This window comes from Sorghum bicolor, chromosome 1 (genome assembly GCF_000003195.3).
Source record: "Sorghum bicolor cultivar BTx623 chromosome 1, Sorghum_bicolor_NCBIv3, whole genome shotgun sequence".
Taxonomy (NCBI): domain Eukaryota; kingdom Viridiplantae; phylum Streptophyta; class Magnoliopsida; order Poales; family Poaceae; genus Sorghum; species Sorghum bicolor.
In genome coordinates this window covers 71,883,765-71,896,877 of record NC_012870.2, presented here as the reverse complement: position 1 = coordinate 71,896,877, position 13,113 = coordinate 71,883,765, and the positions used below count along the sequence as shown (strand labels likewise).

Genomic DNA, 13,113 nt, shown 5'->3' with positions numbered 1-13,113 from the left:
TAACCGGTCATTCTCCCTGAAGCATATTCCCCTGGAGAGCGTTCTCCCTGAAGCATTGTGACCAGAGATTATTATGTGCCCCTATAAGTTACGTGTGGCTATCAATAATCGTAGGCAGTAACTTGAAGTGAACTCTCTGGAAAAGCGGTTCAAAGAATGCAGCATGCAGCTATACATCACTAACCAAGAACTGCTCAAACCAAGTGAGCTGGTCTAGAAACTCATACTAGTATCAGCTAACAGGTCAAATCACAGGTTCTCCTAAAACTGGCAGAAAGATAGCTAGTTCCAATGCAAACTAGAGCATTCTTTTGTTCTTTTCCGGGCCATGTGGAGTGCCTGAAAGCAACTTAAAGCCACCACTAAAATTCTTCCAGCACTGCTTGGTTCAAACTTAGCAACTGTATTAAAATCTTGGACAGGCGCTTTTGTTAGCTTTTGCTTTACATAGAATTGAGCGCTGAGCTGTGATGTGATTATCGGCTAAAAGTAAGCATACTATCCAGGGCTACAAATAAAGAAAAAGTTCTGGCAACATAAAGTTGCATGCATGTTATCCAGCGCAAGAAGTTAAAAAGTTCTTCAATGGAAACTGTTAATCTGAATATCTGCTTCCTATGAATTTTGCCAACTCGATATCATGGTAGCATTCATTCTCTAGAAACATATATCAGCTGTCTTCTGAAGACTAACAGTACGTACCTTCTCCTCATTATAGAGGTCATAAAAACGCCAAGAAAAAGGAATGAAGTTCGAACTAGCACATAGAGCGCTAATATTTCTGAAACAATTTCTTCATGTCGGTATATCAAGCATATCAGCCAAGAGACCAACAGTACCTCATCGTTCTAGAAAACCTAATCTGAGGCCTTGTTTAGGCCTTGTTTAGATCCAAATTTTTTTTGGATTTTGACACCGTAGCACTTTCGTCTTTATTTGACAAACATTATCCAATTATGGAGCAACTAGGATTAAAAGATTCGTCTCGTGATTTACAAGTACAATGTGCAATTAGTTATATTTTTTATCTATATTTAATGTTCCATGCATGTGCCGCAAGATTCGATGTGATGGAGAATCTTGTAAAGTTTTGGGTTTTTGGGTGTGCCGCAAAAATTTTCAAGATTCACTGTCACATCGAATCTTTGATCACATTCATGGAACATTAAATATAGACGAAAATAAAAGCTAATTGCATGATTGGACAATGTTTGTCAAATAAAAACCAAAGTGCTACAGTAGCAAAAAAAAAAACAAATTTTTTGCGAGAACTAAACAAGGCCTGAATGGCAAAAAAAGTAAAAAAAAAAAACAGACTGCGCACTCACAACCTTCTCGACCTTCTAACGTTTGGGGACACCGGACACTGTTAACCCTGTTATACAAATAATGCATGCCATTGGCAGTGGAGTCAGTTCATGCATGCATCTTCGCGTGTTCCCATTCAGCCACTATATATATTCTTGGTCCAATCTGCTGCGTGTAAACCAAATTAATGAAGGTAAAATTTACCTAACATTCAAATTCTCCCATCTGGACGTCCGCTAGATTGAATCTTTTGGTCTCTTGCGATTTCTATAAATCATAGTGGCAGTATGTTTGTTTGAACTGTACGTGGGGATGATTGATTGGTCAATCCCCGGTCACCGATGAGAAGTAGGTTCAGACCCAACGCCGTTTCGTACAGCTCTTTGATCTAGAAGACCGACGAGGCTCCTTTAGGCCTCGTTTAGTTCCAAAAAAAATTGCAAAATTTTTCAGATTCCCCGTCACATCAAATCTTTAGACGCATGCATGAAGTATTAAATATAGATAAAAATAAAAATTAATTGCACAGTTTGGTCGGAATTGACGAGACGAATTTTTTGAGTCTAGTTAGTCTATGATTGGATAATATTTGTCAAATACAAACAAAAGCGGTACTATTCCTATTTTGTCAAATTTTTTGGAACTAAACAAGGCCTTAGTTGCTGTCATGTTGGCAATATGCACACGCGCTCCTCTGGCAACATAAAATATTCTGTATGCTGCACACATTCTGTGACCAAAGATGCAGCAACGTTTTTGTTCTTTATTTTTTTATAGACCTTTTTTTGAAAGGATTTTCCATTTCATTCAAGGACAGGGATCGAGCACCTTGCACATCGTGTATATATATAGTGCTAGTAGTTTATTTTTTAGCATGCGCACGGCATATATATATGCAACCCATTTTTTTAATTAATTAGCATGCAAACGCATTCTTCGCATGCACTATGCTAAGCTTTTATTCCCAGCAATCACACGGCGAACGAACGAGTGGGTATGCCTGCCTGCTTCCGAACCGAACTCGATCCTACCACTCCAGCGTCCAGCACGTAACAGCAGCTGTGGGACGGTGCGTACGTGTGATCTGCGCGTTTTCTTCTTCTCCGGCCGTCTTCCTCCGGTGCCACACGAAGAGGCCGGGAGACGACACGGTTTCGTCGGTCCGCCGTGTACGCGTGTTTCCGAGGAAGACGAGGTCGTCGCCTTTTCGGCCGGCGTACGAACGCCCCCGACGGTTTCTGATGCAAACAGAGGCAGGACTCCACCGGCGGGCCGGCGCCTCCGCGTCCCGCGCGCTGTGGCAGCTCGACGAGGTTCACATCGACCCGGTCCAAGTGTCCCCAACTTCCACCTCGCCCCGGTCCTTTTCATGCGCTGCCGTGAAGCAGATAGCGCCTGCCTACCTCAACTCTAGTCTCCGGAGTTCGGAGAGGTTTATCCCATGATTATATTTCTCTCATATTACACGAGGATTAGAGTATGGACGCAGTATCCATGATTATATTTCCCCCCATATTACACGAGGATCAGAGTGTGAACCTTATAAAATGTTCTGACAAAGATAAAAATAACAATAAAAAATCAATTTCAAAGGATGATTAATTTTTTTAAGGAACCCAAAATTTTCCAAACGGAGGCTATATATAGTGAAGCCTCAAGTTGCAACTCGCTATAGCCTTTTTTTCCTCTCCTCTTAGGGCAGTAGCAACGTACCAGTGGGCTACGGCTTGCAAGTGTTGTGTCTTTGGACACCATGGTCCCTTTTTTTTTAGGAAACAGGAGCACCATGTCCCTTGAAAACACGTGGTGAGGTTGCACTTGCACGCGATGGTGAGTGCTTTGAGTTTTTATCAGACAAAGCACTTGGTGCTTTTGTAAGCGGTTATGACACCCTGCGAGAATGTTGATATATGTGATGTGGACACCAGTTCCATATATCGAAGTTAAGGCTAACAACACCATGACATCGTGTTGGAGAAGCCCCTACTCGATGCATGTGAAGCCATGATATTGCCTGCCAGAATAAAGAGGATGGCATCATATCATTTAAGAGAAACAAGAGGGAACAAAACCCCTCCTAAATTTGTTATAAAGAGGGCAACGATAATCAAAATTCAGCTCATACAATGGATGCTTATCTCAACCTTTCCAAATGGAGGCCATAACAAAGCTTCAAGTCGCGATTTGCAATGTCCTTCCTTTCCTTTCCTCTGACACCAATCAAAAGGTTCTTGATGTCGTCTAGAAAGAGATTAAATAAAGCAAAACCTATAGTTAAAACATCTTCATGTTATGTCAGTATATATACTCGACTAAGACGGGTTCTAAAATCAGTTAGGTAAAACCAAATTGAACTAGAATAGCTATCTAGTGCTCTGTCTCAAAACATATTTTGTAGACGTGTTTCTTTTTTATCCCAACAAACTTAGTCACACATCATATCCACACAAAAACAAACATACCTAAACAGATGAGTCAGGCACATTGAGACCACTTGGTTTTCTTGCCCCTCAGTGGCTGGATTATGTGAATGGCACAAGGATATTCGAGGACACGGTAATGTCGAAGTGCATGTGTTTGGGAGCACTTATACTAAGTGTTAGTGGTTTTGTTTATATTTAGTCGCACTATTAAGTAGGTCTAGATTAGTAACTTGATCAAAGTTAGAGTCAAAAGCATTTTGATATAAATGTGAGGGTTACTCCGAACAAAGTTGATAAAGAGTGGCAAAACAAATGAAGAATGAGTCTAGGGTTTCAAGAAGTTGATTGGGACAAGATCAAATTTCATAACAGCGCCAGAATTGAATTTTTTAGTGCACCAGATAAATTGATCATGACCACTGGATCGTCCAGTCACCGGCGGTTCATGTTGGACACGTTTGCTGATGAGCACCATGTAATCCGATGTGCACGTCAGATGGCAAACACTTTGCGCAAGCGAAAAATAGTACGTTACTCCATCCTAGGTGTCCAGGTCCTAATTCACCTGCTGAAAACTTCGTCACGAAGAGAACAGAAACGGATCAAAACAGAATAATTCAGCATGCAAGACCAAGAAAAGGCATGTGAATATTCAAACAAGATTCCAGAAAACATTTAAACTGTTTGATAATTGACCGATGCTAAAAATGATCGCAATAACAAAACCGTCACCATATGTTAAAGAAACGACCTCTTAAAATAAGACTCATACTTCACAAGTTCGCCGAAACATTATAACATTCTCTTCTTTGCTGCAAGAACACTATACACCAGAAAATCCTACGAACTATGACATTTAACAATATCTTCTGAAGGTCAGGAGCACCACAACAGCCACCCGCATAACAATATCTTCTGAAGGCCAGGAGCACCACAACAGCCACCTGCATCAAGCAAAGAAACAAGAAAGCTGTAATTCAGATATCCCCTTGTTAGTCAATTAGAGACTTATAACCAAATGAGAATAGAATGAATACCACATATAGGAAAACTACAGGATTTCTTTTGAAGACTAATGTAGATCTTATACTAACTCCATAGTTTTGTATTTGCAATCCACTGGTGCAAGAAGATATGTTACACTGGAACCAGGCAGCTCTCACCCGTCCCAAAATAAATGAACCTCCAAAATATATTAAGTTCGACTAACTTTATGGAGAAGAGTACCGACATCTATAATACCAAATAGCTACGCTATGAAAATATATTTCATGATTGATACTAGTTTGGTGTCATAGATATTTGTGCTGATACTAGTTTGGTGTCATAAATATTTGTGCTATTTTCTATAAATTATGTCAAACTTACAAAAGTTGACTTGAGAGAACTAGAAGTTGATCTGTTGTGACGGAGGAAATAGTTATCATCATCACATTAACTATGGGTTGGGAAGATGGGTGGCCAAATTTTCAACTCCATTGTCTAGATAACTAGCTTGCCAACATAAGGGTAATCATAATTGAAGAATTCCATTACTCTGCCTGAAATGCAGATGTATCATGTATACCATGCCCATGCTCATGCTTTGCTGAAGCTTAACACATAAGCACTATCTGCTACTCATACTGCTATTGGTATAACAAGCAAGTAAAAATAAGAGGCGAGGATGACCTTGCCCAGTGGGTTGCATACTGGACAAGCATGAAGATTCATGAACACATTTCAAAACCAATCAGAGACACATGCATGGTTTATAGAACTTCTAGTTGAAATGAAGATATGCGTGCATTCTAGCCTTCAAGGCAGTAGTACAACAATTAGGTGGCAATTAACTAATTTCTAATTTCAGGTGATCTGTAATTATTTTTCAGCAACCACATCAATGCAAACCCAATGAAATTATTTTCCACTCCATTCCATGTGTAATGGAAGGATTTGGGTTTACCAGGATAAATCCAATCCCTTCCATTCCATATGGACTGGAGTGGAAAATGAACTAATTTCCCCCTCAATCTCTCCCAAAACAGACCCTTAAGGAGAACTTGCCTCATTAGGACTTCCCACAAACCGTTTTTCTAACATATACCACGCCCTAAATCCGATTTTCTATTTCAGCAGCCTTTTACTCAGTTTTGTTCCGTCCTAGCATTCCGTCAAATCTTGCCTCTGGTGGTCTTCCTCCCCTCCACCGCTAACGCCCTCCTGGACACACCCTGCGTAGCAGTTTGCTGGTTCCCTTAGCATTCGTGCAGCTTAGTCTACCTGCACCTTGGATTCATGCTCCGCGTGCACCACAAACCCCTTTTGCTGCATACGACCACTACAAGGTGAAGCAACTCCAACTACATGAGCTCAGCATTTCGTGGTCCTTTTGCAGCTGGTGTGTTGCTGTGCCCAAGCTCAACACATCGCTGAAAGCTTGATCCCGCACCTGAGGCTCCATCCAAGCTGCCCACTGTGCAGCTGTATCTGCGGAGAACATGGCTTGACCTCACCGGAGATCTATTTGGTTTCCACACCTGGAGCTTGGACAGCAGAGAGGGCAAATACAGGGAGAGGATGTGCTCATTTGAGAAAGGTAATAATGGTGAGAAATCCACAGAAGTTGAACTAGAAAGGAAGGAGTGCTAAAATAGCAAACCAAATTTAAAGAGTGGTATGTTAGCAAAGAGGTTCACAGGGAGAGACACTAAAGCAATTTTTTCAATATTTTAACTCTGGTTTGGCCAACACTCTGAAGGGCTTCTTTACTAATGAAAGCGTGGTCAAGGCAACATCAAACTAATCGCCATCTGATATCCTTACAAATTCACTGCTGAGGAGAACTGGAAAACCTAGTACGGATTGAATCACACTAAAACAACTAACCTTAAAACACAATAGATCTACTCTTCCTTGAGGCGCTTCTCGGTCTCTTCCAATGCCTTAATATCCTTGTTGAATTTTACTATGCGATAAATGCACCTGTACCAGAAAACAAATAATAAATAGTTAAAATTAAGACAAGGTGGACACTCATGGGAAGTCAACAAATCAGATTCTGCTGATGAGAAACTTTACCAGTAAAGGAGGCATGCTGAAACACAAAGGATGACATTCCTCTGAGCTTTAAACATCTGTGCAAGAAAAAAAAATATCATTGAGACAGAGAGGAACTAAAGAAACTAATAGTAAAACTCCCTTCCTATGAAAGGCTGAAAAAACAGCTATTGGCCTTAACTTCATAATTTTCTGAAGTTGATATTAATATGACTATCCATATTCCAATTTTGCTTCTGCGTCTTGTCTGGTTCCTGGTTTCTGGTTCTCTAACTTATGTACTCAAAAGTAAAACTTTGCTTCTTTTCAGAGCCATTTAAAGTTTCGAAAGTAATCATCTAACTAAACTGGCATATGAAATCAAATTGAGAGCATCACTAGAACTTACAAAATATTACAACGATCTTATCTGGCCACCTCACGCTTTTCTATCTATCTAATAAGGCAGTAGAACCCATATTGACCAACTAAACAACCGAGCCTCATCAAGGGGAAACAATCACTACATATTTCAGATTTACAAAGCTAAGCAGGAAAACCAGAACCCTAGAAGCACCACACAAATCTAAACACGGAAGGGAATCAATCACTCACAGATTTCTCGAAGCGAATGCGCTCTTCGGCAGTGCAAATCTCCGCGGTGCACATCAGCCTGTGCTCCTTCTTCCAGTAGATATCTGCACCACATCAGGGGAAAAAAAAAAGTCAGAACCCGAAACGGGGTCGCAAGCAGAAGGTCGGGGGGTCTCGGGGAGGAGGCGACGCACGCACCGAGGAGCTGGAAGGCGGCGAAGGGTATCACGGTGGAGAGGGGCTGCAGGAACAAGGACGTGAGCGCGACGATCTGGCCCCGCACGGCGCGGGGCACCGGGAGCGTGACCAGCGCAGCCACCGCCGCCTCCACCGCCACCACGCAAGCCAGGATCATCCACTGCAGCGCCATCGGAACCCTGCTCGACTCGAACACTCCAGAAACTTCTCTCGTCAACGGGGCAGGGAAGGAAGGAAAGCAAAGCCGCGGGCGCCTCGGTTTCTCCGATCTGCGAGTTCGTACGGCTGGGGAGCGAAATGAATGTGTGGGGGGTTCGGCTTCTAGAGGTGGACGGATCACGGACAGGTGGATTGAAGACGCGTCGCATCGGTTTCTTTCCTTCGTCTCGGCGACTCGGCCTTGTTTAGTTCCGAAAAGATTTCGGATTTCGGTACTGTAGCATTTTCGTTTGTTTGTGACAAATATTATCCAATTATGGACTAACTAGGATCAAAAGATTCGTCTCACGATTTCCAGTTAAACTGTATAATTAGTTTTTGCTTTTGTCTATATTTAATGCTTCATGCATGTGCCGCAAGATTCGATGTGACGGAGAATCTTGAAAAACTTTTTGCTTTTTGGGGTGAACTAAACAAGGCCTGCTCGGCAAGCGATTCGGTGTGGTCGTTTTCGCGGCGACTTGGGCCGGGCTTCCCTCCTCTTAAATTTGGGCTGGGCCCATTAAGTAACAAACGGTCCGTTAAGATCCAAGCCTTCTTCCTCTTCCCTTGCTTTTCTTCTCCCTTCGCCCCTTGGTCCGCCTCGCTTCGTCTCGTGCCGCCTCCTGTTTCCACGAGCTGGGGTTTTAGTTTTAGCGGCGCAAAGAGGGGGGAAGAGAGCCAGCGAGAGACACAGACGGAAAGGAGGAGATGAGCCGGAGCCTAGGGATCCCGGTGAAGCTGCTCCATGAGGCAGCGGGTCATGTGGTGACGGTGGAGCTCAAGACCGGCGAAGTGTACCGGGGGGCCATGGTCGAGTGCGAGGATAACTGGAATTGCCAGCTCGAAAACATCACCTTCACCGCCAAGGTATGCTCTCTCTGCCCGCGCTACCTTCGGATCTGAGCTAGATCCCCTTAGATTCTGCTCCCCTGAGTATTTTTCTTCCTTTCTTGCAGGATGGGAAGGTGTCGCAGCTGGAGCACGTCTTCATCAGAGGAAGCAGAGTGAGGTAATCGGAGAACTGGATTTATTTCTCGATGCAATGTTGCTGAGTTGCGGCGGCCTAATTTTTTTTTCTGTGTGGGTTTTGTTGTTGTTATGTTGCAGATTTATGATTATACCTGATATGCTTAAGAACGCTCCTATGTTCAAGCGCTTGGAAGCGAGGATTAGGGTTTGTGACTGATGATTCCCTGTACCGCTTAGTGTCTCGCTGTGAGAAAAACTAATGGTGAGATGGTACATGATTTGCTTGTTTTGTCGAATGTAGGGCAAAGGATCGGCTATTGGAGTTGGCCGTGGACGTGCTGTTGCAATGCGTGCTCGGGTAATGTTGCTTTCCGTTGTCTTGAGTTACCCTTTTCACTATGATTGTTTCACCAGCGTATCTTTATTTCATTATTACATACTTCGCATCGCAGTATGATATGACTAACCTGTTTATGTAATTTGCAAAAGAAAATGCAATGAGTATGTGCCCTTGTGAAATAATAAAGTCTATTTCAAAGCCTATTTTTTAAGGGAAAACCCCTCTTTTCTCATTCGCTCTCTATTGCATGGGTGGAAGAACAAAAATAGAATAGGATTCTGAAAAAAAAGAAAGATATTGAAAAGAAAAATTGACTTTTGAAACCCTTTATTCATTATGTGTAACGGAAAAGAGTTGCGATTTCTTCTTATTCCATGCATTAACTCTTTCCCATGGCACCATAACACTTTTGTTGGTTGACTGCATAAAATAATCTCGCTTATCGGTTAAAATTGTAAATTTGCGGGGTCTCTTTTTTGGTACACTATCAAACATGTTAAAGATGAATAATGCTGCAAATCTAGCTTGCTCATGGATAGCTAAAACATCTCCATCAGTTATGTTCTTAAATTCTAATCTAATGGATATCATAAAGTCTTGAGGATTTGTTGCCTTTGGTTTGGCCGTAATGATTGGCTCAGATATCAGTACATAACATACAAACCACTAATACTGATAATTGTTATTCACTTCCATTGGACCATCTTCTGTAATTTGATTTTATCTCTTTTGCCCATAAGGCTGTAACTAACGAAAACCTAAAATGACTATGTAGGGTTGCAAATTGCTGCCCCTAAGGGTCTCCACCGACCCTCTTTAATTTATAATTGTTAGTACTACTTTTCCCAAAATATGGCACATTTATTTTGGAAAACTAATACTCGAACTGAACTAAAGAGGGTTGGTGGAGACCTTTAAGGGCACCCACCTGCACCCCTGTGACTATAGTAGGTAGACACAAAAAAAAACACTGCCACTGGATCATCTTTCCTTTACCCGTAAGTTCCTAAGCAATTGGAACCTAAAATGGCTAAGCTGGGAAAAAATGAAAATGGAAGAGTGCTAAATGATAAGAAAATCTTGGCGCAGTACCATGTTGGACAAAGGGACTGCCATTGCCCCTTAGTGGAAAAAGGAAACAAATACCTAAGTTGTGTGTATTGGACTATCGGTGTTGTGAACAGTAGTTCATTAGGGGTAAGCAACTGGACATTGTTTTCTTCTTATAACAGTATTATTATTGTTACATTTTGTGGTTGTGTGGCAAAAATCGTTGTTTCTGTCATGCTTGCTGAGTATCATCTGCTTTATGCATTTCGCTTGTTAATGAAGAAGTATTCCAAATTCAGAGCTTGCCATTGCCAATAGGATGCAGTGGTACCCTAATACCGCTTCCTTGGAAAATTCAAGAGTTTTCCTCAAAAATATTGTCATGTTTTATTGGTTTTAATAAAAACAATATGTATATAGCATAGTTTTTCTTCACTCTGGGAACTTGTTTGTCTTCTATGTAAGACCATTTTAAAATTTTGGTTTTGTGATACATCGGAGTAAGTAGGCACTGCAGACATAGTCCAGAACCATGAATGTTTCTTTAATCTAATGTTAATATAGGAAAAATGATAGAATTCAGTAGTTTGATTGTATTTGCTTTGAAGTACATGAGTTAGGATGCTATGATTTTGTAAGTTGCAGTTCTCTTGGTCTTGATGCCTGAAATCAGTCAGTCAGTGGGTATGATTACTGGTCTGTTTTTTATATTAAGATAGTGACCTGTATGTAGAGCAGATTAATTTTTTACTGGTATATATTTATATTAGGATAGTGACTATTTCGCAAACCTTTGTTCAAGGGGATGTTCTTCTCTTTATGATAGATGCCTACATGCATGGAATTTGTGGGGTTAGTGTTACTCTATTGGCATTGGGGGAAATTGAACAAACTTAGGGTCATTTGAGTAGGAAAAAGTGAACATTTGTTATCGATAATTAAAAAGGAAGTGTTGACATGTTCTGTTAAGACTTCAGGGTTTAGACTGGATTATTGATAGACTTGGGACTTGGGAGCAATATGAATTGGTACGGATGCTGCAGTTATTTTAGTTTCATTCAGGTTAAATCCATCTTTTGACCGTCAGAACATAACAGGAACTTTAGTTATGTCCTTCTCTTTAGCTGGTACCATGAGTCCATGAGGATAAATGCGACTGTTGGTAGGGTTTCTTATTCTGCTCTCCTTTTAAACAATAAAACCAATGTAATGTGGTGGAGTGGACAAATGTGAAATGCTCAAATATATGAAATTAGGATGTTCTTTGGCACCAAAGGAAATTGTAGCCTCATTAGATATCATTGTGATATCGTTAAACTGAACAAATTTTGAATATCATTCTTTCATTCGGCATTGAACCTCTTTCATGGCTAGCTTCAATGTTCCCTTTTTTTCATGTCTTTAGCTGGAAGTGTAAAAAGTTCATGGTTGTATACTCCCATCGTAAGACTTTTTTTTTTCTTTGGGAGGGAGGGAACGGTAGGAAGGGACCTTGGGTGCTGATTTCTTTCCCCTTTGGGTTAATTGCTTTTTTTTTGCGATGACCTTTGGGTTAATTGCTTTTCAAGACATATATCTGAGTGCCACTCGCTTCAAGCTTCTTACATGGTTGAAAGATTCCCGCTGGCCTGGATATTATTTTGGTCACTGAAACTGTGTTTATAATGGAATTGAAAGGTTTCCACCTGAACACTGTGTCATCACTATTGCAAGTTTAGTTTCTTATCGAACGGTAGTGAAATCCTTAAATATCTGGAAGCTCTTTTGTGTGATTTTCTTTAGAGTTTGATTTTGTGTGATTTGATAGAATTACTATGTACATTGTGATAAAAAATATAGTTGTGAGTTGCGGATTCATTGATTCATCACTTGATAATTGATAGTTCCTAAACTCTTTTGCCTGTCAATTTTTAGGCTGCTGCTGGTCGTGGTGGTGGTCCTGTTGGCCGAGGCAGCGCACCTCCTGTGAGGAGGTAGATTCTTCATGGCGTCATGCGGCTTTTCTCGTTTGTCTGAGGAATGAGGATGTTGCTGTCGATGTCAGAACGCTGTCTCGTAGTCAAAACTGTCCTAATGTACAATTCAACGGCTTAAGGAGGATGCAACCTGTTGTTATTGAATCTGATGTATTGACGGTGGTTGGTAGCTTGCATGCAGTCTTTTCCTAGCTCGATTTGGATGGCTGGACCAATAAATGTCATGTATTCTCGTCAAGAAATTAGCTTTTGTTTTAGTCCTGCAGTATTTTTGTAGATGCTTTGATCTGTCAGAACAATACATTTACCTGAGTCCTGAGTATGTCTTCTCTTGATAGAGTGATATGATACATATGCTACACGGGTGAATTCCCTTCGTCCCGTCTAGGAGCTAGATCCTCGGTAGTTGGCTTCGGCAACAAAAGAGAGCAAGAAAGATCACCTTCTGCTTCGCTGTTTTGACCCTAGAAGCAAGGAGCCGAGGCACTTTGCCGTTGACATCTGTCACATGCAATGGCGAATGGGGCTGAAAGTATTGTTCACTGATTTATTATGAGAGAAAAACATTATTTGTTCGCTGAAGTAATATGGATTATAAGACAAGCGAATAAGAGCTCATCATTCTATATTCTTCTTTTCTTTCTCTTCATCTTTTTCTTCTTCTATTCTACTTCACATATGTCCACAATTTGTAGGAGGGGCTCAGGAGGCTCTATTGTGTTTATGGTGGTAGGGGGGCTGAAGCCCTTCTGAAGCGCCTCTCTCTCTCTCTCTCTCTCTCTCTCTCTCTCTCTCATCCACCCCTGGCCAGCAAACACTAGCTGCTCAAGAACCCTTTGACTTTGTCCACCTTATCACTCGCCCCTATGTTTCCCCCAACACAATAGTGTATCTCATCTAACCTATATGAATTTCTGAGTAACGAAACATGGGATATATATATATGGTTGGGGCATATCATCATCCAGAGGGAGCGGTATTAATATCGATGTCTCTCTTTAACCTTTAAGAGGTCGATTGAACCTATTTATTTGAC

General features: G+C 41.3%; 2 protein-coding genes across 3 annotated transcripts; one reads left to right on the top strand and one right to left on the bottom strand.

Annotated features, from left to right (window-relative positions):
• On the bottom strand, window positions 4,370–7,911 carry LOC8078867. 2 transcript variants are annotated; one of them, XM_002465532.2, is made up of 5 exons: window positions 7,542–7,911; window positions 7,365–7,447; window positions 6,792–6,847; window positions 6,600–6,695; window positions 4,370–4,675 (listed from the first exon to the last, which is right to left on the bottom strand). In XM_002465532.2, exons 1-4 carry the CDS (start codon window positions 7,711–7,713, stop codon window positions 6,617–6,619), a joined length of 390 nt encoding a protein of 129 aa, XP_002465577.1. In that variant the 5' UTR covers window positions 7,714–7,911; the 3' UTR covers window positions 4,370–4,675; window positions 6,600–6,616. The 2 variants fall into 2 exon arrangements, with proteins under 2 accessions (XP_002465577.1, XP_021306459.1); XM_021450784.1 differs by having other exon boundaries at window positions 4,370–4,701; window positions 7,542–7,903.
• On the top strand, window positions 8,311–12,407 carry LOC8078866 (small nuclear ribonucleoprotein SmD3b). Its single transcript, XM_002468149.2, has 5 exons — window positions 8,311–8,609; window positions 8,699–8,751; window positions 8,850–8,916; window positions 9,013–9,069; window positions 12,016–12,407. Exons 1-5 carry the CDS (start codon window positions 8,451–8,453, stop codon window positions 12,076–12,078), a joined length of 399 nt encoding a protein of 132 aa, XP_002468194.1. The 5' UTR covers window positions 8,311–8,450; the 3' UTR covers window positions 12,079–12,407.